Consider the following 26,107-nt stretch of genomic DNA (forward strand, 5'->3'; position numbering starts at 1 on the left):
GTTATGTTATATTACTTCAATCTATAGATCTCTTTAAGAGCGATTAGTTCAGGTTACAAAACCGCTTCCACCAGTCTAGGTCAGTAACAGGTCTAAAATTACTGCGGCGTGGGCGAATACTGAATGTATGGAAGTTGTACTAACTAGTACCAGCTGAGCGAGTTACAAACTAAACTGCCGTACTAGCAATATACCCTGGTCCTGAATATATTGCTTTATAATAGTTACTAGCGATCGACTCGCTAAACGAAATAATCTACAGTATACATAAAGAAACCGCTTAAGGTGGATCCAAGCATTGCGAGGCATGTGCTCTGTAAACCATGCGAGGCATGCGCCCCGTGCGTCGCACGCCTCGCAACGTCATGACTGTATAACACATAGGAAGGCGTGCGGCGCACGGCGTGCGTGGCATATGCCATACAGTGTACCGACTTTAGACTTATATGTATTGATGATATTTCTTAGCTGGATTGGTGCATAGGTTAAACACGTGTGGTATTCTAAATAGCTGTATTATATAATTTTGTAACTATGTGTATAATTTTGTACCTAATTGCTTAATATTAATATTTAGTTAGATAATTATCTTATAATATTATTATAATAAGGCACCTAGTGGCCCCGATTCCTGCAGACACCGCCTAATTTTATTTTAGGTTATATCCGTCATTTTCGTATCCGTCGAAAAGGAAAGGGACGGATAATTCACAGCTCTTAATTTTAGGAAGAATGAGTAAATGAATGAATAACCCGGGCGAATCAAAAGGTACGTCCCTGGTATGCATTCCGTTTGACGTGCTGTCTACTTAACTGTGTCGGGTTATTGACGGATGTAAAATTTTTAGACGGTTGGTTTAGATTTGTGCTTAAAATTGACGTGTGTTCCATAAATTTTATGCTTGTCGATTACCCGTCCCTTTCCTTTTCGGCGGATAAGAAAATGACAGATATAACTTAAAATAAAATTAGATGGTATTTACAGGAATTAGCACCATTGTCGCCTCTTTTATATTGCCGTGCCCTTGCAGGACGTCACATGTATCTTTTTACTATGTTCCACATTAATTTATGTTTGTGACATGCAATAAATGAATATGAATAATACCACGTTTAGAAGGACCCCCCCAATAGTCGTCTCATCATCATATAATGTTCACCTTCATCATTGGACTACGTATTACAAGTTGTGTTATGTTTTTATTACTTGTGACTCTGCATTGGGGATTACGGGCTTGAGTTCATGTACGGTAACGAGCATTAATATGTATACACTTTGGTACCATGTCACATTAACTTTTTTGACAAATTGAACTGTAAGTCTCACTAAATGTCAAATATGTTAGTGCGACAGAGTCCTAAAGTGGGTACATTATATTGCTCAAGACTGTATATGTGTTATGTTCTAAGTAACGTTGGCCGCTTAATACTGTGTTTGATAAGCCGCCATGATAACCTGTGTAACTGCGGAAACTCGGGGCGTTTGTACAATTTAATATTCAACGTCAACGTAATAACGCCGTAGACACCAGTCTCTTTTCCTAACCTTTGGTTTTAATATAAACCTAAATCTGCGAATAAAAAAGAACTGGCAGTCTGGAACAGCCTGCCGCAATATATATGTATGTTTCCAAAAGACTAAGCTAGGCTAGGCTTGGGTGTAACAGTTACAAAGGATTTTACTAGGTAAGCATATCCCATGACACATAGACTACCATGATTACAAGAGATAGCAGCCCGTAGTACTCTTACTAATTATTTTAGCAGTAAATAATCTAATAAATAATAATCTAATAATCTATGTAATTTGATTATGAAATATATACAAGAAGATTATCCACCATAGGGTACGTCAAAATTACTAACGAATTAATTATCTTCTACTAATTTAAAACTATTAACATAGTTCACGACTATATTTCCAATAATATCTACTAGTACAATTATTAACAACTACCACACTAAAAACCCTATGATGAAGACTCGGACCACACGGAGAAGGGCAGACCTCCAAGACGATGGCTCGATGACATCCGGAGATAGGTATGCATGATAGGTATTCATGGTAGACGGCACAAGACCGCCGGAAGTTGAGAAGAGGAGATGAAGCCTACATAAATGTATAAATAAATGATGACCATGATAATACCAAAAAATATGATTATTTAGATCAAATGAGGCAAAATTTATGTCACTCTTGACATCACTTGTCATTCTGTTACTTTCAAATTAAACATTATGAACAAATTCAGCTGGGCACCCTCAGGACTGCTGTCCTAAATTTTGTACCGGGTGAAAGAGCGCTGAGGGCTCTTTCATTTGTCCGGTGGCAAATCTACTCACGTCACGTCAAAAAAATACATTCAGCGCGAAATAGGGACCAACATAGGTTTACACTTTCCAGAGATTCTGTCTACAAAATCTTCCTTCCATAAAACGGCTACTATCTGATAAATTTTTCGCACCGTCTCAATTCTGTAACATTTATTAAATGTACAGATTATGTACCTTTTACCTTGCTCTTTGCGATATTAAATCCTTAATATTTTCCCTCCTGCCGTCGTAACTCTGTTTACAGCATCGATTTTTCGCTACATCTCTATTCCTTTCATAACGTGGAGTGAGCTACAACCTACGGTATTTCCATCATCGATCAAATGAGCCCCGTGAATTCATTTTACGACCACTATCGGCAACGTCGATAAAGAATAACCGTCTCGAGAGCCCGTCAGGAACAATGGCTTGAAAATTCTTTGGATATTATATGATAGTAAAGCGTTTCGTCACAAAGAGAGTAAAGAATTTGCTAAGGAATAAAAGTAACGGCGAGTAGTAACAGGAATTTGTGTTTTTGTACTAACTAAATGACTCTTATCTAAATTATTTTATTTATTCTCTCAAATAAAAATGACTTCAAAGTGTTCACTAGTTTATTATTATTAAAAATAGGTTAACATTTGACTAAATTATTTTCTGATGATAAGTGAATTTGTGGTGGTGGTACATGCTTATTCACTCTAGTTAAAAAAGCATACAAACATTGCGAGGCATGTGCCCCACACACCATGCGCCCCACGCATGGCTCGCAATGTGTGTAAGTAACCTACTTTTATATTCGTGTGATGCATGTGCTTCGCACGTATAACACATAGCATAGCGTGCGGCGTACGGTGTACGGGGCACAAGACTGGCTTATGTTTTTGTATCCGCCTTTATAGATGAAACTCAACATACAATTTAATGAAAGAATTAATGTAAAGTAACATTAATAAGTTCATTAAAAGATGAATATTTTTCTCACCCTGATTTATTATGTGTACTTAATGTCAATGGCGTTCGATCATACTGTTTGCTAATAAAATAGGACAATTTTAAGAAGACATGTTATAATCTGATATCTGTTTTAATACTTTTGAGTGTAAATATTATAAAAAAGATTCGTATTTCTATTTTTTTACAAAAATATCACCTATAAAGCGTTTCTTGTTAAACTTTTCCAATCCACAAATTTCGCTGTTCATCACTTACATAGAGTACACTCGCTTTATTTGTAGGACTCATCATTAAACACTTTTTCTTATTTAAGAATTTACCCTGAATGTTTTTATATTCAATTAGTTCCGCTAAACAATTTATTTTGATATTATTGTGTTAATGACAACAAATCTCTATCTTGTTAGCAACAAATTGTATCATTTGACAACTTTCTCGATTCTTTGATTTCTATTGTTATTTTTCGTAATTTATAGGTTTGAGGCTGTAAGTTGTCTTTGAATTTGATTACTTGTAGCTCTGTCCACCTCATTAGGGATAACGGGCGTGAGTTTATATATTTATTATCATCCAAAAGTTACGTAACATTTAATGTAATTTCAGATCTGAAGTAGATCTTTACCTTTGGCTCTAAAATACGCCAAATCCCTCTACTGTACAATTTGGTATTGAGTATCTATTGTAAGTGTCGTTCGAAATTCTTCAAATAATTTCTTCTGCTGGAATGAAAGTAAGGCTGCTCCCTCACGACGTGATGCAATTCGTGTAATATCAGATCAATTTGCCGAATTAAATTGCATGTAAGTACTTACGTTTCCACGGCACGACGTGATCTGTTTGCAAACCTAATACCACAGATCCATGACATATGAAGCTGATGACATTATATCACACTATAGTACGATTTATATTATATTTTTGCGACCATCCATACATTTTCAGTCAGATACATGCGACATCTTAAGCGACGCAATTTGCGTCGCGTCGTTAGGATGTACTTGCAATGTGATACCAGTGACGAGTGCGAGCGATATCGACAGATCCAACGATTACTGTGAGAACGTCTTTTCACTCGTCCATAAATTTTCTTCAGTCGCATAATATTTGTGCGGTATCCCACCGAAATCAGATTGTAATACAACGCGATATCCGATAGCGTCATGAGGAAGCAGCCTTACAAGGAGTTCAAGGACCGACCGAAACAGATCGAAACCACAAGCCAGAAGACTGACTAACTCGATATTGATCTTCTAACTTCTAACCGAACCACTACGGCTCACAAACATTCATAAACAGGATCTATCCCAATAATCTGTTAAATCATACCCACCTCACTGCACTTAGGTTGACCACTAAGCAAGTAGTTTAATAATAGGTATAGTACTTTATCTACCCTCTTAACTTATTGCGTTTGTTTCATGGGTCCATAGAGGGTTAAATTTTATGGTCCACTGTACCAGACGGTTAGAACAGGAACTTTCAAGTGTTGTATTACACTTTATGATATTACTCCTTGAACAAACTAATTCTATACGTAATAAAGAGGAATGGTCCGAGAGTAGAGCCTTGTGGGACGCCTATATAAACGAACGCGATTTGATACTTGTGATAATGGTTGTAGGATCAAACAAAAATATGTGATGAAACAAAAATAGTTTATGCAGTTGTATTTGTTTGTAGAAATGCAGATCATGAGGCGTTTTACACACTGCGATGTTTTTCAACCATAAAACATCAACCTTTACAGCGATACTTACTGTCGTGATGCAGTAGCGATAATTTTTTTTTTAATTTATTGCAGATTTCCCACAAATGGCATTAACTACTAGGCCGGAGAGCGATAAAGCATCGCAACTCTATGGCTATAGCGAATGCGCGTTCCTCTTCCCTCCAATACTACTAGAGGTGTTCCATTGTATCACACACATTTACTTTTGTGTTTGTTACTATAGTTAACACCTTCATTGATGCAAACGCGACAACAGCATCGATGCTACATCGCGACTGAATCGATATAAATCGCGGTGCAAGTCTAATAATGTAACGTTATTATAATAAAGATGAGAGTAATACAACAAACAATAAAAAAATAACATATATTTGTTCCTACGCAACTAAAAATTTCTATTTGAGTTAATACTTAACCATTATGAACTCTAAAATTCTGTTTGATAGAATAGAAAGAATAAATGATGCTTGAAATATTATAATAACAGGTATTTTATATTGCCTTTTATTTGCCATTATTTATAATTTTATAGTATTGTGTTGTGGCTCAGATGTTTGAGGCCCATTGTGAAATAAAGCCTATTATGTTCATAACAATTACTAGAAAATTCCTTTTATTGTTATGTTCTTTACTTATTGCTAAAAACTAGATTGCTTACAACTTATTTACTGTTAGGTCAGAGTCTTATAGAGCATTAGTTTATTTATCCCAAATGGCAGCTCCATGCTACGGCTACATTTTTTTATTTATTTTTTGACGTGACTTATTCTAGATTTGCCGCAGATGGCATTAAATACTTGGCCGGACAAAACTACGGCTACTGATTCAGAGGAAATATTAGCATTAAGTTTAATTTCGTAGAAACTTATTGAGTAATCAAGCGCTTCGAAGTCTCTTTGACAGGGAACTAGCTTTTCGATCTTCCACTTCAACAAGTACTTATACCAAATGAATAATAATGATTTTCTCTAAAGTTCTAAACTCAATTCCTTTATCATGTAATTACTTAATTGTCAAAAAAAGACAAGGAATATTTCTTTTGTTAACAATAATAACTTTTTTATAATATTCACAAGCTGTGAACTTTAATAAATAATTATATGAGTTATGCGAAGTGATTCTACCTGTCTCTCGGTTACCACTACTACTAAACCGATTTGGATAAAATTGGACTAAATAGGAGTTAGGACAGATACAGACATTCATTGTCTATTTCTGACGTGACTTATTGTAGATTTGGCGCAGATGGCATTAACTTCTTGTCCAGACAAAGATACATTGTCCAGGGACGAATTTAGAATACTGAACGCGATAACCAAAGACGAAGGACGATGTCCCGGAGTTGCTTATAAAGGATGTTGTGAAAGCAAGTTAGTAATAAATTAAAATAAAACGCGTACTTAAATACATAAACAGCCTATATACGACTATATAGTCGTATATAGGCAGTGTATACAACACTGCCAGACATAGCCTTCCCCTCAATCAAATGGACACTAATACTACTACACTTAAATAAAACTACACTTCTTCTATACTTAAATAAAATACCATCACTTCTGAATACACAAGGCGAATGTAGCTAATAAAGTCGGAAGAGGGAAGTTTACCGTAGTCAAATTTAGGATGTTTTAAAGAAAATTCAAGACATGAGATAGGTACAGTCATGAACAATATCATGTACCCACTTTAGAACGCTGTCGCACTATCATGTTTGACATTTAGTGAGACTTACAGTTTAATTTTTCAAAAGAGTTAATGTGACATGGTTTCAAAGTGTATATATATTAGTACTCGTGACCGTAGGTACTATAAATCGGTAAAGTATGTAAGTAAGCAAGTAGAATTCCGCGATCTCTGCCCATCCCAATAGGGAATGGACGTGATAGGTATGTAGTTCTAGTTCTAAATCGAATTTCTCACGCCGTATTCATTGATAAAAGCCAGACAGAAAAAATATTCGGAGCTCTGTCTCAGTGTAACGCGCGGTCCTACGCCGGACAGACGTGTGCGGATCGAGCGATGTTGCCTATTGTGTGATTTGTTATTGTTTGTTTTTTAAATTTATATTATGACAGTACTATTAGATCAGTATATAATTTGCATGGACAGTGAAACAATAGTCGATGGTCATTACCTGTATGGTGCGGGCAGCTTTCAGATTTTTTAAACTTGGAACGAATTTGGTGAAATTAAACTTGGACTGTGGAAGTGATAAGTAAGTAAAGTTTCTGCTGTTTTGTCTAATTATGTTGTTGATTAGTTATCGGGAATTGTGTTACTTACTTATTTATAATTAGTTGCATTTTATGTTCTCGTATGAAATATAATGTTATATAAATATATTATATTAAAAATTTAGTACTACTTACTTAATAAACAAAAAAGTTTTTTCTTTAATTTCCGTGTAGGCGCAATTTTTTTTTAAATTGTGCATTGCTCTTTCGTGTATATCAATTATAAATGTTTATTGAAAGAACCATAATAATTTTATTTTATTTTAGTCCGGTTCACATTAGTATTTTTACAGCGTGCTTTAAAGTAATTAATAAAATCTTTAAGTGCTGAAGTATGATAATAAAAAAAATCTTTATTTGTTCTTATATTAGTATTAGTTTTCATATCAACCTAAGTACCCTGTATAAACGTACAAATACATAAACGTACAACTTCTTTTTTTAAATCACAATAAATACAACAATATATTGGATAATTAAAACACATAAAATAGGGGGAATAGGGGGTGTTTTAATTATGATAATGCGCGACTCAGATCGCACTTGACTGATTTTTTTTTCTGGACATTATTTTCCAAATTGGTTTTCCTACAAACATTTTCATACTCTGCGGCTTAGCTTGAGTTAACACGGTGAAAGGGAGGAAATTAAAAGAAATTCGCCTGAAAAAATTCAAATGCTCCTCTGAAAACTGAGATATTACAATTCTCGACGGTTCAACCATAATTCTTTTAGGGAGATGTGAGAAGGCTCTTTTCATACAAACTGAAACTTGAAAAATGGATTCGTAATTACCGGATTTTTACTCATAGCGTATCTTCATAACATTTCTATTTCAGGTAGATAGATATAACATAACACAAGCTCACAATATTTTTCTTCTTCTATCGTGTGGGTTAATCATCTCATGTAGTTAGTTCTAATTATGTATTATTTTAGTCTGCACTAACCCGCTACTATTATATTTGTACAAAATTTTCCTGTTCTACGAGATGCCCGAATACATAGATAAACTCACGCCTATTTTCCACCGGGGTAAGCAGAGACTATGGAATTCCAATTGCTTCGATCGTTACACACTTCTCTTGCTTCATCCACATACATCAATCGTTTCATACACGCGCGCCGGTTCAAAGTAGGTCGTACAGAACCTTTTCTAAGAACATCTCCAATTTGGTCAATGTAAGTACGTCCTTCTAGGAATTTCGGAGATGTCCGAAAAAGTTTTATTTTCTTTAATTTATGTTAAAATTTGCATGACATGTGTATCGAAAACAAATGAGAATGGGCAAGTTGGTATATCTATGGATAGGATATTTTGTATAAGTACTATAGTTTTGTATGACGACAAATGTTCTAGCTCGAGAGGTTATTTGTGGGAAAGAAAAATATGATTAAATTGGAGATGTCTTTAGGAAAGGTTCAGTGCGATCTACTCTGACCCGTGGCGCGTGTAAGAAAGGATTGATGAATGTGGAGGAAGCAAGAGAAGTGTGTCAGGATCAAAGGAAATGGAATTCCATAGTCTCTGCTTACCCCGGTGGAAAATAGGCTGAATTTATGTATGTATGTATTCGAACGTCTCGTAGAATTCGATTAAGGGATCTATAATTTTAAGGAGCTTATAATGTGTCAGTTAACTTTATCTTTATTTTCTTTTTTTTTCTTTTTTAGTCTTATTTTTCTTTTTGTTTCTTTTTTTATTCAATGTTTATTTTTGTTGTTTTAGTTTATTGATTTTCTCGTCATACAGCGCATTGGGCCGTACCGTAATGTTGTATGTATTATATATTTAGTACTTATGTATGTATCCTCCAAGCGTTATCCTGTTTTTCACAAGGTCCGCTCACCTAACCTAAGGTTTTGAGGGGTCCGGTTTACCGACCGTGTTGGGAAGTAGGTGTGAGGTTTTATAATGTAAAAATATGATAGCGGATTGTAGGCCAAATATAATAGTTGGAGTTGAATGTATATGTGTGTCGTAGATTTTACATAAATAAACTTTATTATTATTATTATTTAGCTGCTCTAGCGCTGCACGTTCTTATTTATTTATTTATTTAAGGTAATCAGAAATCAGAATCATTTATTCAACGTAATTATCATGGATAAACTTGTTGAAGGTCAATGTAACATTTTTGAATTTACGTCATTTCGCAAGGTGTTATGGCTGAGGAGAAGAAATGACAAGAAACTGCAACAGCAACACATCTTTTAAAAACCAATGAGGATATACATTACAAGTTATTTAATAACTAGAGGAACACATTCAATACCAGACATTTTTATTATTTTAGGTAGTCATTAATCATATAATAAGCTTTTTTACATAAAGTAAGTAAGGTCACCAACAGAGTTAACAACAATAAATACATTACAATTTACTTTTATGTAAACAAGAGTAATTGTTACCCTAATTATAGGTGACAACGGCATGCAAAATTAACTACAGCAAAGATAGCTTAAATGAGAAAAAAGAAAAAAGACTCAAAAAAAAAAGGAAAGGAAAGGTCTTTTTTTAACTGTTTTATAACATGGCATTACTCGTATGCCATCACACTAAAGGTCTGTTCAATTTCCGCAAAATGGATTGATTATTCAATACGTAAAAGCAGTTCGGATCAGAATTGCAAATGGCTCATGCAATCCGGTGATCTACCAGATGTGGGTAATGTTGGGCCCCATTTGGAATATTGGTAACTTATATATTTATATGAATAATATCACGCCTATTTCTCATTGGGGTAGGCAGACACCACGGAATTTCACTTAATACAATTTTGACACTAATTTTGCTTCTTCCATCCTCATCAAAATGTTCATGCTTACTTGCCGGTTTACGTCACACGCTTCCCTAGCAGCATAGACACAACCTTAATACTACTTATAGAAAGGATACTGAAGAAGAAGAAGAAGTGGTGTTTAGCATTAAGGCCGCCTATTTTTGCTTATTTTATTCGTCTGAACATGTCCCTTTGTTATGTTAAATTCTACTTGATATTAACTCACAGCCAAGCCAAGCCAAGCACAGCCAAGGAATGGAATGGGCTGCCGGCGTCGGTGTTTCCTGACTCTTATAACCTGGGGTCCTTTAAATCACGGGTGAATAGGCATTTTCTGGGTAAGCTCGTTCCAACGTCGATCTCTTCTTCTTGTAGAAGAACGAAGTCAAGAGCAAACCCATCTTAATTAAAAAAAAAAAAAAAAAATCATGGTCTGAATCAACCTTCTCAATATTTGGTACGTTGTTACTAACACCCCGTATAGAAATTCAGGCACTTAATGTCTATTGGGGTGGGTAGAGTCACAAGTAATCAGAAGGTGGCAGTTACTAGACGTCGGCAGACATTTCATCCTTATGTTGTGGATATACCACAAATCCGACCTAAACGGTTAAAACTAATTTTGACTTAATTTGACAGGACAAAAATTAGCTCTATCCCTTTCTTGCACTTATTGTAAGTGCAGGACGGCACTCATTTAAGAGCTGTCGAACTAAAATTGGGTTAAGTTTGTGTGCACCCAAATGGGCACCAATATGTATGTATTATTTGGGCACCAATGGGTATTTTATTTCATGTATTGTATTTTATTTTTATTAATAATATTATATTTATTTTAGTTATTAGGACATTGATAATTTTAAATTTGTTTGATTTTATATAATTTAATTTAATTTTAACAATGGAATAAAATCTAATGTACTTATAATTATGGATATTAATCTAAAATAAATAATTTAAATTTTGCCTCTTCTTTTTTGATGCGAACAACAAAGGACTGAAACTGCCTGCCGTCGTATTTTCCAACTCGTTATAATCTGGGAGTCTTCAAGGCTAGAGTGAATAGGCATTTGCTAGGTAAGCGTGATCCACCTTAGACCACATCGTCACTTGCCATCAGGGCAGATAGTGGTCAAACACGAACCTATTTTATTAAAAATATATATATGTTGTGCAAGTTGCATTCAGGCTACTAAATTAAAAAAAAAACTAATTAAATAAAAAACATAAAACGACTTCAAAACCTGTCAAATGAAAAGTAAGAAATAACTTTTTGTTGAATACAACGTTAGAATCTAAATTCCGAAGTGCCTTTTTGAAGTCGATTAAAAAGAAAAGAAAGTATCTCTGTCTATAAGTTTGTCATGCTTAAATCACTACTCAGATTTTTACTTCTAGTTGGAATGAAGTCCTAAGGTGGAGGTGCTATACTGTAGGTAATGTAGACACATGATCATAATGGCACATCTTAAAAGAGTTTCTTTTCGACGTGGTTTAATCTTTTTTACCGCATATGGCACGGGTAAAGGAGTGGAGAATTCTCTTCATTGTAATATTAAATGACACTTTAAAATAAAATCTAGATTCTTACCTAAGCACAAAGTCTTAGACGTCTCATTTAAAACGATCCGACAGAAGCACTAAAATCTAGTCCGGAGAATGTCTAGAAATCCAAGTATCAATGACTGCATTCGTCTTTTCTCTCTTTTGTATTCCTCTTTCCTTTTAAAACAAAGGAAAAAATAAAAGGTAGAGGTTTCTTTCTTTGAAGAAACTTAAAGAAAAGAACTGTAAAGTAATGGACCCTGGGTTACGATAACCGATAAATTTAAGTACTCGTTACCTAGTTGCGTGTGTTTGATCTTCTATCGTGTGGGTTATGAGGTGGATTACCAAACTCAGCAACCCTGGTGTCAGGGTTATTATTGAGCCTTCTAAAGCCGAGTGCTTTATATTATATTATCTTCTTCTGTCGTGCGGGTTGTGAGGTGGATTACCAACCTCATCAACTCTAGTGTCAGTGTTACTATTGAGCCGCCAAAGGCCTCTGACATGACTCATGTAACGACTACGTACTAACATTAGTAGGTAGTAACCGGCATCAACGGCTTAACGAGCCTTCCGAAGCACGGATCGTCTTACATTCGGAAAACTAGGTGATCAGCCTGTAATGTCCTAACCAAATCAGGATTCAAAAAGTGATTTTTGAGGCAATTATGTCCTCGCCGCGATTCGAACCCGGTACCTCATTACTATTATTTGTCACATTTATAAAAATCACTACGACTGTAAATCTTTTACTAAAAATTCTAAATTTCCTTGCAAAGTAATTAGTAATTTATTTTTTACGAAATGGCAACATAGGGTGGGATGACGTCATCCTGGCTGGGCTAACCTTGAAATGCTATCTGTCACTTTTGAGCATACTTGCTTATACCATGTATTGTGATAAACATAATATTTCATTCTTTCAACAAGGTTGACACCGTTACAAAGATATCTGTCTAATCAACCATAGAGGTCATATTTTGTATCATATTCAAATATTAGGATAGTATAATTAATTACTTATGTATATATTAATACAATAATCTATATCAAATAGCTTGTCAGTTTGATTGGAATGCTGTCAAGCGACGTAATCGACAGACGAATGTAATTAGAGCAGACAATTCCACGTGATTGGTCTAGCTGTGAGATGTCAGACGGGGCGGTACTCCAGGGCATAGGATCCCGGATATAGGATCCCATAGTTTAGATTTAGCCAAGTATGTTTTTCAGTTTATCATAACCATTAACTACTACCGTAGATGCAGCGCTTGATACAAAAATGCGGCGAAAACATAGCACTTTTTGAGCGCTGATGTTCAATCTATGGTAGTAGTAGTTTGGGGTATGTAGTTAATCTATTGTCATAACAAATTCAAATTCAAATTCAAAAATATCTTTATTCAGTAGGTAACATAGTTACACTTTGAATCGTCAATTTTTACATAACGAACGTCTCATCCGCCTAAAACTACTGCAGCTTCTCACAACCTGTATAGCCGGGGAAAAGAAGCTGCAAGAAAAACCTCGGCACAGGGCCCTAGACGTTCTTTAAAAAAATAAACATAAAATATTGATATACAATTGAGTAATTTAGCTGCGCAATATCAGTTCTCAGACAGTTAATCCCATGCATTCATATCTTCTAAATAATCACTAACTTTATAATAACCTTTTTTGTAAAGTTTTTGTTTAACTACTGTCTTAAAGCAGTTGAAAGGCAAATTCTGAATGTCAATGGGAATCTTATTGTAAAAACGTATACATTGCTCCTTAAAAGATTTAGTAATCTTATGTAATCGACTGACTTGTAAAGCAAGTTTAACATATAAAAGTAACCATCAAGTATAAGTAAGTAGGGTAAAGTAATCGACTGATGAATGTAGAGATAGTAGATCGAAGGTAATGAAATTCTATAGTTCAGACGATGCCCTGAGTCGAGGTTCACGCCCAACAGGGCACCTTCAGGCATGTTGTCTTAAATTTTGTACCGGGTGAGAGACCTCAGCGCTCCCGATTAGTCCGGCCTGGTAATTAATGCCATCTGCGGCAAATGCAATAAGTCACGTAAAAAAAAAGTCATACGCACTCAAATCTTTAAAAAAAAAAAAAAACACGTGTCAATATCGACAGCCAAAAAGAAATTGAATTTCGATTGCGTGATCTGAATTATGGAAAAATGAAGCGCGACTGTTTGAATTGCAAGACAAATAATACGCACATGTTATACGCAGTAATATAACCCGTGATTATTAAGAAGACGAATTCTCGACATAACTTGTGCTTATTAAAAAGAAGGATCCATGATATGTTACCAGCTTTATGTAATGTTTGTGTTTATGTTGTAATCGATAAGCGAGTGTAATTAATGCGTACAACGTCGCGCAATTGGTTTAGTCATGTTCTGTGTCAGTTCTGACAGCGATATCTACTCTGGAGAAATGGGAGAGTCATGTTGTTGCATACAACAAGCTGTAAGCTTTGATTAAATTATCACCAATAAACAAATCAAATCAAATATTCTTTATAGTTGAAATTGAAAACGTAACGTGGCTGGTTAGAAATGAATTTTCAACCTGTCTTTAAAATCTAGTTTTTTTTTGTCCTTGAGACAAATAATCATTGTCAAAGCTTTAGGAACTTCATAAAGATAAAAAGCAAACGGACATCAAAGGAAACGTGAAAGTAACAATTCAAATTGTCTTTTCTATTGCTTTAGGTATATACTTTTTATTTGAAAAAAGGCGGTCAAGTGCGACTAGTGCGAGTTCGACTTGCGCAGCGAGGGTTCCGATCATTTTTTTTTTACTTATTGTAGATTTGCCGCAGATGGCATTGACTACTTGGCCGGAAGGGTTCCGCTCCAACTGCCGTGAATTAACAAAGAGATCTATGAGAGACTTTCGCTTTACGATTAAAACTATTGTCTCTATACGTCGAGAATCTTCTATCGTGTGGGTTTGTGAAGTATAAACTAACGCCTATTTCCGACCGATTTGATGAATGTGGAGGAAGCAAGAGAAGTGTGTCAGGATCGAAGCCAATGGAATTCCATAGTCTCTGCTTACCCCCATGGGAAATAGGCGTGATTTTATGAATGGATTTTGAGCCATATGCGATTTTGAAAATATGTCACAATGGCTGTATCTTTGGTCAGAAAGTTGATTTAGATGTCTGATTTTACAGCTTCAAGATGTCAGATTTTTACACAAGCAACTGCCTGTCTGACCTTCTAATCCGCGAAGGGAAAACCAGCCCAATACAGGTTAGGTCAAATACCGAAAATGCATTTCTTTCACCGCTGAGCACGTGATAATCATTTATGATCCTAACATGAATTCGAAAACAAATTCGACAATCATTGGTTAAGGCATGAGACCTGAAAGTGAGAGGCAAGCGTTCTACCAAATGGGTCTAGAAACTAGTCCATCATGTTAGAAAGAACACAAACAAAAAACTGGAATTGAAAACGTTGCTGATTCACCCTCGCCTCACGTAGGTAAACTGCAACGTTTTTCAAATCGACGTTCGAGAATCCTACGCAGCCGGAAGCGTTTAATCTCGTCGCGTATAAAACATTGTTTACCTCAACTGTGAATAGCCCAGTTACCGTTTTAGATTTCAGATTAATCACCTTTAAATTGCCGTTGGTCCCGGCTATTAGCCGTAAAAACACCTCCACCAACCCGCATTGAGGCAGCGTGGTGGAGTATGCCCCTCCGGTTGATTGAAGGGAGGCTTGTGCCCAGCAGTGGGACGTATATAAGCTGTTTATGTTATGTTATGTTGTCACATTAAAATACAAAAGATTATCAACTGTATCTAGTACATCTATAGAGGTTTTTCCCATGCTACCGAGTATTCATGAGGATTGATTATTTTAAGCGTATTTATTTATTTATTTATTGAAGTATTATGACCTTGTTCCTCTCTGTCCTTTTAAACCGACTTCAAAGTAAGGAGGTCTCAATGTAGAATTAAAAGGGATATTTTGTTTATCTTTACTCCTTTTATTTTATCCTTTTTACAAAAAATGCACCTTTACATTCCGACCCGAATCATCATAGACCACCCTTATTATTTTTAAAACAAAAAACTTCCTTCCGTCCTATTCATTAACAATTCTGAATTCATATCATAAACAACCAAATTACCATTTCTTATCCTTCCATAGTATTCTAGAAAGAAAGAAAGAAAGAAAGTATTCTTATCAATTCAAAACTCAAATTCAAAAATGTCTTTATTCAGTTGGTAACATAGTTAGACTTTGAATCGTCACTTTTTATATAACGAACGTCTCATCCGCCTAAAACTACTGCAGCTTCTCACAACCCGTATGGCCGCGGAAAAGAAGCAGCAAAAAAAACCTCAACACAGGGCCCTAGACGTTCTTTTTTTAAATGAAAATAAAAAAAAATACTATTATACAATTTAGTAATTTGGCTGCCTAATATCAGTTCCCAGACAGCTAATCCCATGCTTTCATACCTTATAGACAATCACTAATATTTTTTTAATATAATAATAACCAATCTAACGCGTTCCTTTCTACTAATTTTCCTACATGTATTGTTTTTTTCTTATCTAACGTCTGTTAATGTGCGAGTAGAACCGCTAGAGAATCGGTTACTTTTCACACGAAGTCCTCAGATATGAAGGGTGTTAGTGGCATCGCAACGAAAACTTTAAGGGACAATTCAAACCATGATTCGGAGTTGATATCAAGTGGAATGTTCCGTTGCAAAAGTATAGAACTGAAAATAATTAATAAAAACACGAAAACTTTCATGAATTTTCCGACATGAAATTCCACTTGATATCAACTCAGAGTCATGGTCTGAATCATCTCCCGCAGTATTCGTTACGATGTCACTAACACCCAGTATATTGTTAATTGTATGATTTAGACACACGGGAGTGTGTCAAGCCAAGTTCAAGTGACAAAACTGGTGAGCAGCACCGTGTTTCTCCTTCTCTCGTGGGGGTTTTTGAGACTAATGACCCGCCTTATCAACCCTGGTGTCGCGGTTATTACAAAGCCGCCAAAGAGCGCCAAAAGCGTCCTGACTGCTTAACATGCTCTTTGAAGTATGAAGCCAACCTACTTTTCAGACTGAGGTCCTATGAATTTATTTTAGAATTGACTCTATATAAATAGCAATATGACTCATATTAGGCATAATTAGAGGCCATTTATGAACAGTTCAAACGTATAAAAGGATCAAGAATTATGGATTCTCTTTTTGATACAAAATTTGAAGGTGTGATATGATGAGGGAGGCTTATGGAATTTATGTAGGCAGAGTAGAACAATGATGTACAAGGCGTCTCTCGCGAAGAGAAAGATATCGATAATTTGTAAAATTAATCATTAATTTATAGCCTTAGTCATTGATGTAATGTGCTGTGTACTATATAACATAAATATAATATAAATAGTGTTAGATGAAGACTAGGCCTAGGAGGGAGTACGCGCCACACGTCACCGACAGCTGTCAATAAAAGAAGCGAGCATGGCGCGCGGCTCACTTTTGTCGCAGCTACGGAACCGAACGGACGTTCACTGTTTTCATATTGCTTTTTACTAAACTTGTGCTTTAAATCCTATTTTCTAGTTCATTTGTAATTATTTAAATTTATTTAAATTATAAGTATTTTTGCCTACGTTTGACCGTTTTTTTTTAAATAATTATTTTCCAAATCGCTAAAATCAGAAGTGGGATTCTATATCCGCATCTGTTTTGGCATCCTGCTTATAAATTTCCAAATATAGAGCTTTTTTTTCGTTTAATAGTGAATACGTCATTTGTTTAGTGTAGTTAAGTACAATGTCTGATCCAAAACCAAAGCGTAAAGGACGAGTGCGTGAACGTTCGCCGGAACCAGGGCTACAACAACAACTTCAGGCGATTTTATCCCGTCTGAACGCGTTGGAAGACACTCGTTCCTTGCAGCAAGCTGACCCGTCTACTGCGATCGACGGCAGAGCCGTCGAGGTGCCAGCCATCATGATGCCGGACGGTTCTAACGTGCAAGGCCCGTCATCGCCACCTAGCCTGCCGCATTCCGTCGCGACTGCTACGCCGACCGAACGTAACTGTGTGTTGGAGGTAACGGATAAAATTGCTAACGCAATTAACGCCATTACTCAGGTAAGGTCGACTAGCTTTTACATTTCTAGTTTTGACCCATCTTTGCATAATTTTGATATGTGGTGTGATGAAGTGGATCACGTGCGTATTTTGAACGGGTGGGATGACCGCGAGTGCTTAGCGCGTATCGGGAATTGTCTCAAAGGTGACGCACGAGTGTGGCTCAACGAATGGGTCACAAATGACAGGAGTTGGTATAATTTCAAAACCCAGTTTAGAGCATTGTGTCCGCAACGAATAGATATCGCAAACATATTATTCGACGTTATGAAAACAAATTCGGACAACTACCCCACCTATGCAGAATACGCGCGACGATCGCTATTACGACTTCGAATTGTTACTGGATTGAGCGAGGAGTTAACTTCTGCAATTGTCATACGCGGGATCACTGACCCTCAAATACGAGCAGCTGCAACAAATGCAAATTTGTTGCCCGAGAATTTAGTCAGTTTCCTGTCCATTTATGTGAAGCCCGCACAATTTAGTAACAAATCCCAGTTTAGTGGAAATCGCAATTTAGATACACGTGGTGGTACTAACATGTCACGCAAACGCGAACGTGTCGATACCAAAACAAAATGTTTCAATTGCGGTAACATAGGTCACAAACATTATCAGTGTTCGAAGCGAGTGCGTTCAGATACTTCTGTTCCGAATATTTCTTCCCCTACCCCCAGTACGTCCAATAATGCAAATGATAAACAAGTGCTCTGTACATACTGCAAGAAGTTAGGTCATAAAGTAGATGACTGTTTCGCCAAGCAGCGCGCGGCCTCCCGTGCACGTGGTACTCCTAATGTCAATTTCTGCCGCGAAATCGAAGGCGATTATAGGAAGAACGATATCACAACAGGCGTGATTCAGGGCATACCGGTTGATATATTAATCGACAGTGGTTCTACAATCTCTCTAATCTCGGAATCTGTAGTCGATCATTTCCAGTGTAATAAGATACCCTCATATCGTGCTCTTCGTGGTATCGGGAGTGAAGATGTGGAATCAACATCCTATACAACTTTAACAGTTGAATTCCCCGAAATAACTCTAGAAGTTGACTTCTATGTGGTACCTAGCCGCTGTATGAATACACCCGTGATTGTAGGTACGGACGTTTTGAATAGGGACGGCGTTACTTACGTACGTACGAGGGGCGAACAGCGGTTAACTCGCGTTGATAGAGTATTCGTTCTTGAATCGAGCGCGCACGTTCCTATCAATACTAGTTTAGATGGTGCCGACAAGGAACGTCTATTGGACATTATAGACCAGTTTTCTGAAAACCTCATTACGGGCACGGCTAATACCACCGTGAAAACCGGAACAATGCGCATTCAATTGAAGAACGATACTCCTGTCGTCTATAGGCCTTATAAGATGTCTCATAGCGAGAAACTACGCGTACGTGAGATAGTCAATGATTTGAAAGAAAAAAATATAATTCGCGAGTCACAATCTGAGTTTTCGAGTCCCATACTCCTCGTTAAGAAGCGTGACGGAAGCGACCGGATGTGCGTGGATTACCGGGCCCTTAATGCGAACACTTACAAAGATCGCTACCCGTTGCCATTGATCGATGATCATATAGATCGTCTAGGAAAAAGCGTCTACTTCACGAGTCTTGATATGGCAACGGGGTTTCATCAGATCCCCATGGACCCGGAATCTGTACACATGACGGCCTTCGTGACGCCTGAAGGGCATTTTGAATATCTCAAGATGCCCTACGGCTTGTCAAATGCGCCGGTGGTGTATCAAAAGATAATCGCAAACACTTTAAGTTCTTTTATTGCCAAAGGAAAAGTTTATGTTTATATTGACGACGTACTTATTCCTAGTATGACGATAGAGGAGGGACTGGAAACTTTACGCGACGTGTTACAAACTTTGACGGACGCAGGCTTCGCAATCAATTTAAAAAAGTGCACTTTCCTTGCAAAGGAGATTGAGTATTTAGGCCGAACCATCTGTAACGGTCAGGTTAGCCCGAGCAAGCATAAAGTCGAGGCTTTAGTTAAAGCTCCGATTCCATCCAATATAAAACAAGTAAGGCAGTTCATGGGCCTAGCGGGGTATTTTAGGCGATACATTCCGGGCTACTCGATCAAGACGGCTAGCATCAGTAATCTCCTTCGTAAGGGCGTACAATTCAATTGGGGTGAAGAACAGGAAATCGTGCGTCGAGATATAGTAGAACGTTTGTCCACGGAGCCTACGTTATCGATATTTGACCCGTCCTTGCCAACAGAGGTCCACACGGACGCCTCTTCGTTGGGTTATGGCGCGGTACTTCTCCAGACTCATGAGGGTGGGCACAAGCGACCTGTGGCATATTTCAGTAAGGCAACACATGGCGCCGAACCGCGGTACCACTCCTATGAGCTGGAGACGCTGGCCGTCGTCAGGGCATTGCAGCATTTTCGCCATTACCTCATCGGTATCCATTTCAAAGTTGTAACAGACTGCAATGCCTTGAAGTTAACCCAACGGAAGAAAGATTTGCTGCCTAGAGTGGCTCGTTGGTGGGTCTATCTACAGGACTACGATTTTGAGCTTGAATACAGAAAAGGCACGGCTCTGTCCCACGCGGACTATTTGAGCAGAAACCCGGTTAATGTTTGCGAAGTACGTAGACCCACCAACTGGGCACAAGTGGCACAGGCCGCGGATACAGAAACGAAGGAATTGTTACAAAAGTTAAACGAGGGGCAACTTGATCCTAATCGCTACGTTCAACAAAATCATATTTTGTATTACAAGTTACATGTAACGGGAGAGGACTCGCGGTTGTTGTGCTATGTACCAAAGGGGCATCGCTTAAGTTTGTTACGGATATTCCACGATGAACACCATCATATTGGATTCGATAAGACAGTCGAGCTGATACTGAAACACTTTTGGTTTCCCGGGTTACGCTCGTTTACTAAGAAGTATATCCAACATTGCATTGTTTGCTTGTCGCACAAAAAGGTGCCGCGTCAACCGCCCCAACCGATTACATCGTGGAATAAACCGAGTATACCCTTTGAAACTGTGCATAGTGACGTGCTTGGACCTCTTCCCGAGTCTAACGGTTATAAATATGTGATATTAATAGTTGACTCGTTCACCAAATACTGTCTTTTGTACCCTATTTACCGCCAGGACTCGAACGAGTTACGGAGAGTGTTTGAAGCAGCAATTTCATTATTTGGCGCACCTAAATTACTAGTCGTTGATCGCGGACGTATGTACGAAAGTACGGCGTTTGTAGAATGGGTCAAAGGTATGGGGAGTGATATATATTTCATTACTCCTGATATGCACCAGAGCAACGGGCAAGTGGAGCGCTATTGTAGGACTGTCCTAAACATGATTCGCGTAGAAAGTAATTTTAGACAAGAGCGATGGTCTGACGTTCTATGGAAATTGCAACTGACCTTAAACATCACCACTCATAAGTCAACAAAATGTTCACCACTAAATCTTTTGATTGGCAGTGAAGCAGTGACGCCCGTTATTCGGCTCCTGCTGAGAGACGTAGCCCATGAAGGGAGTAGCCCCAACCGAGAGGCTATGCGGGAGATGGCCCGCCAGCGCGCCACCGAGTTGCTGGACATGAACCGCACCCGGCAAGACGCTCGCGTGAATGAGAGGCGACGACCTCCTCGAACCTTCGCTGTTGATGACGTCGTTTTTGTGAACAAGGGCAGTCAAGCAACTGGCAAGCTTGATTCAGGCATGCGCGGCCCTTACATAATTACAAAAGTATTGCCACATGGGCGGTACGATATGAAACTGCTTGCTGGATCTTATGGCAAGACCACGCAAGCAGCCGCCGAATTTATGACTCTGTGGCGTGGCGAATGGACTCCTGAGACTTGTAGTTTATTCTTTGAGAGTGAGTATTACTTTTGCTATGTGTTGAGCTGGGCTCCACTCTTGTTTATGTGTTGAGCTGGGCTCCACTCTTGTTTATGTGTTGAGCTGGGCTCCACTCTTGTTTATGTGTTGAGCTGGGCTCCACTCTTGTTTATGTGTTGAGCTGGGCTCCACTCTGGTTATGTGTTGAGCTGGGCTCCACCCTGGTTATGTGTTGAGCTGGGCTCCACCCTGATTTTATGTGTTGAGCTGGGCTCCACGCTTATTTAATGTGTTGAGCTGGGCTCCACTGTACTGTTATGTTTTGCATTGAGCTGGGCTCTGCATTCTATAATAAAGTGGTTTAAGATATTTTGGTTGTTTCCGCATAATGTATGTGCAATGGATAACTCTCTATTTTGCATACATACGATCACTACATAATACTAGTGCCCAAACTTAACAATGTGTTTTTTCTGACGGAATTACAGGTGCAGATGAAAGCTCCTACGACCTGCACGATGACTCTGACGGTGCAGTGCCAGGGCCATCCTCAGCAGCCGAGTACTTTCAGAGCTTCACGGGCGAGGACGCGCCGTCGTCAGGAGAGGCCGTGTTAGATGAAGACTAGGCCTAGGAGGGAGTACGCGCCACACGTCACCGACAGCTGTCAATAAAAGAAGCGAGCATGGCGCGCGGCTCACTTTTGTCGCAGCTACGGAACCGAACGGACGTTCACTGTTTTCATATTGCTTTTTACTAAACTTGTGCTTTAAATCCTATTTTCTAGTTCATTTGTAATTATTTAAATTTATTTAAATTATAAGTATTTTTGCCTACGTTTGACCGTTTTTTTTTAAATAATTATTTTCCAAATCGCTAAAAATAGGCTATATAGGGTCTTAGTGACATCTTAACACCTTGAGGAATGACTGAGCTCATGACTCTGTGTCAATATCAAGTGGAATTTTCCATCGCAAAAGTATGGAACTGAAAATAATTAAAAAAACAAAACAACTTGAATTTTGCAAGAGGAAATTCCACTTGATATCAACTCAGAATCGTGGTCTGAATCATCCCCTTTAGTATTTCGTTAGGGTGTCATTAATACCCATACATACTTGTATCGCTGCCTGTACGTACTTGTACGGGGTGTAGGTAAGTGACATCGTAACAAAAACTAAGGGGGATGATTCAGCTCTATTTCGAGTAAATATCAAGTGGAATTTTCCATCGCAAAAGTATAGAGGTAGAATTTAAAATATTAAAAAAAAAACATTTAAAAATCAAGAATTTTGTGACGGAAAATTCCAGTCACAGTCACATTGCAGTCACATTGCAGTCACATTGCAGTCACATTGCAGGATTACTGCAGTCAATTGCAGTAATCCTGCAATGTGGTCTAAACAATGAACACTCTCACAAAGTGATCGCAGCAATGTCCCCATCGGGAATCGAACCCGAACCTCCAGATCGTGTTGTTACAATTTGTAAATTACTTGCTTAGTCATTTATTATGTTTATAGCCCTGTCACTGATTCTCTGGGGCGTTAGCCAAGTTACGAACGGTTATGGCAACTTACAGTGACAGTCATATGAATATATGGGATAGACATGTCAGCTTGTGTCAATACAATTTTCATCACTGTCACCATGGTATAACAAAACCAGGTATGATCCATCCTATGACAAGCCGCCATTGCTAGTCCTTTCATGACGTAAGTGTTACCACTGTGTTACCATTAAATTGGTATCTCCAACATTTCAAGGACGTAATTTTTTTTTTGAAAATTAAGTGAATATTTAATTACTATTAGTTATCACGTAGTATATAAAAATCATTAAAAATGTAAGTAAATCTTTTACTAAAAGTTCAAAATGTCCTTGCAAAGTAAATATAAAAACATTGGTCGTGGGTAATATTTTTTTACGAAATGGCAACGCAGGGTGGGACGTTAGCTGGGCTAACCTTGAAACGTTAGCTGTCACTTTTGAGCATACTTACCTGGTTTTCTTATATCATGACTGTCACTTTCGATTGCCATAATGGTTCGTAACTTGGCTAAGGTCCCTGTGGTACACTTATTCATCACTGTCCATTGAAAGAGATGACAGTAATAAGACTGTTACTGAAATACGGAATTGAAGATTTTAATATTCTCCCAAATTAATACGAGTAATTCTTTGCTTGTCATCTTTTCACGCCTTAATAGCTGGATCGTATTTATTTATTAATTTAGTAAATCTACGATAAAAATCCACGCGGATAAAATCTGGAAATATCTGGAAAAATCCGGACAAGTTAGGTTCAAATTTCGAATCCCTGTGTGTTTATTCGTTCGATTTTGTTTTCAGATATTTTTGTTTTATCGAATGGTATACAGACGTATATGTGCAATAATTTTAAATTTACGATCGAAATATGAATTCGAAAACCAATTCGAAAATAATAATTGGTTTAGGTTGGTGCTGGACACAAACCTACCAGCTCACAGTGAGAGTCGAGCGTTCTTCTAACTGGGCTATCTCGGTTCCAAACTAAGAGAAAATGATACTGTATAAAGAGTGAATATATTTTTTTATGAGTAAATGGCCCGTAACAAAAATAAAATAAGAAATGTTACACATGCGGCTGACAGAACATCAACATAAATAGCTTTAGCATTAGTGGGAAAGGTTCGTTTCAGGTTTCGCCCCATTTACCCCCATTTTCGAAAATATAAGAACGGTTTACTAGATACGAATTCATATATATACGTATTTATATAGTTTTCTTACCGGGTATACGTAAACTGCCTATATACGTCCCACTGCTGGGCACAGGCCTCCCCTCAACCAACCGGAGGGGGTATGGAGCATACTCCACCACGCTGCTCCACTGCGGGTTGGTGGAGGTGTTTTTACGGCTAATAGCCGGGACCAACGGCTTAACGTGCCCTCCGAAGCACGGAATCATCTTACTTTTTCGGACAATCAGGTGATTCAAGCCTGAAAAGTCCTTACCAAACAAAGGACAGTCTCACAAAGTGATTTCGACAATGTCCCCACCTTACCGGGTATACTTGTGACTAAATCTGTTTGTGGGATATGAATCTCTATGTATATTTGTTTAAGTTTTTGTATGCGCTGTCAGATTTTTCAGTTTTAAATTAAAATTTCACCAACCAAATTAAATAAGAAAGCAGTGAGCATTTATTTATAAATTGACTCTATTTCGGATTCTCGTCCGATCGAACAAGCAATATATCCAGATTCCATATCCAACTTGCACTTACCTAAATCACATTTGCATGCGTCACTAGGTCGTGTCACATACCACATCGCGCGGCACTGGCCGTCGACTGGAATAATATATGGTGGCATCATTTATCTTGACTCCTCCTGGATTGATGATCTTAGCTCGCTCGACTATGTATTAGGGATGGAAGACTGTCGATTAAAAAGCTTCGATTATTTCCTTTATTATCAACCAGCTTTCCGCTAACCTGTATTGGGTTGGTTTTCCCTTCGCGGGTTGGTAGGTCAGACAGGCAGTCGCTTCTGTAAAAAACTGGACTTGTCAAATTTTCGGATTAGGTATGCGGATTCTGTGAAAAACGGGATAATGCTGGTGGGATGATGATCATCATCCAGCTTTCCGCTCGCGAGTTCGGTATTTTGACGTTTATGTTTTATCTACCTATCTTTACACATAGAAAGGTCACTCGCTGATTGATTGAGTCACTCATCACGGAATCTGAGACACTACAAATGTTAAGAGTCTTAAATTTTGCCTTTTAGGACTAATAACACGTACTTATATAAATACAACTATACTAATATACACACATACACATAAATGACAGGCACGTGTTTTTAGCAATAGAGTATATCATCTTCTTCTATCGTGTGGGTTGTGACGTGGATTACCAACCTCATCAACCCTGGTGTCAGGGTTACTATTGAACCGCCAAAGGCCCCTGATATGACTCATGTAACGACTACGTACTTAGATTAGTAGGTACTAACTGGGACCAAAGGTTTAACGTGCCTTTCTAAGCACGGATCGTCTTACTTTCGGACAGTCAGGTGATCAGCATGTAATGTTCTAAGCAAACTAGGGATCACAAAGTGATTTTTATGATATGTCGCCACCGGGATTCAAAACCGGGGCCTCCAGATCGTGAGTCCAACGCTCAACCACTGGACCACAGAGGCCGTTAAATTATTGGTTTAGGCCGGGATTCGAACCTACGACCTCGCAGTGAGAGTCAAGCGTTCTTCCGACTGGGCTATCACGTGTGGACGTGGTAACCCCACGTACGGTCACGAGTACTAATATGTATACACTTTGAAACCATGTCACATTAACTTTTTCGACAAATTAAACCGTTAGTCTCATTAAATGTCAAGTATGATAGTGCGACAGGGTTCTAAAGTGGGTACATGATATTGCTCATGAGTGTACCGTTTAGGCTCACCGTACCGGTTACTGGGCCGTTACATGTTATATTATTATGTTGCCATTTCTCGACTGTCTTCTGACCTCATCGCCATCCCTATAAG

At 37.9% G+C, this 26,107-nt stretch overlaps 2 protein-coding genes across 4 annotated transcripts in view; both read left to right on the forward strand.

Moving 5' to 3' along the window:
- Nucleotides 1-6,963: 6,963 nt before the first annotated feature.
- Nucleotides 6,964-26,107, forward strand: part of LOC126373306 (connectin-like) — a 46,943-nt gene continuing 27,799 nt past the window's right edge. The window contains exon 1 of the mRNA XM_050019411.1: nucleotides 6,964-7,220. The gene's annotated coding sequence lies outside the window, so the exon portion shown is untranslated. The remainder of the gene's footprint in view (nucleotides 7,221-26,107) is intronic.
- LOC126373360 (uncharacterized) lies at nucleotides 17,012-22,428 on the forward strand. Of its 3 annotated transcripts, none has more exons than XM_050019507.1 (3): nucleotides 17,012-17,192; nucleotides 21,202-21,602; nucleotides 22,054-22,428. In XM_050019507.1, the coding sequence occupies exons 2-3, from the start codon at nucleotides 21,278-21,280 to the stop codon at nucleotides 22,191-22,193; spliced, it is 465 nt and encodes a 154-aa protein (XP_049875464.1). In that variant the 5' UTR covers nucleotides 17,012-17,192; nucleotides 21,202-21,277; the 3' UTR covers nucleotides 22,194-22,428. The 3 variants fall into 3 exon arrangements, with proteins under 3 accessions (XP_049875464.1, XP_049875463.1, XP_049875462.1); XM_050019506.1 differs by lacking the exon at nucleotides 17,012-17,192 and adding an exon at nucleotides 17,641-17,722; XM_050019505.1 differs by lacking the exon at nucleotides 17,012-17,192 and having other exon boundaries at nucleotides 20,441-21,602.

Source organism: Pectinophora gossypiella, chromosome 15, assembly GCF_024362695.1.
Source record: "Pectinophora gossypiella chromosome 15, ilPecGoss1.1, whole genome shotgun sequence".
NCBI lineage: Eukaryota > Metazoa > Arthropoda > Insecta > Lepidoptera > Gelechiidae > Pectinophora > Pectinophora gossypiella.

Bases quoted from the DNA above. Each gene is read 5' to 3' on its own strand.
- LOC126373360 (XM_050019505.1), top strand. From the start codon at position 20,951: ATGTACGAAAGTACGGCGTTTGTAGAATGGGTCAAAGGTATGGGGAGT. The intron at 21,603-22,053 runs GTGAGTATTACT...ACGGAATTACAG, and splicing joins TTGTAGTTTATTCTTTGAGA to GTGCAGATGAAAGCTCCTAC.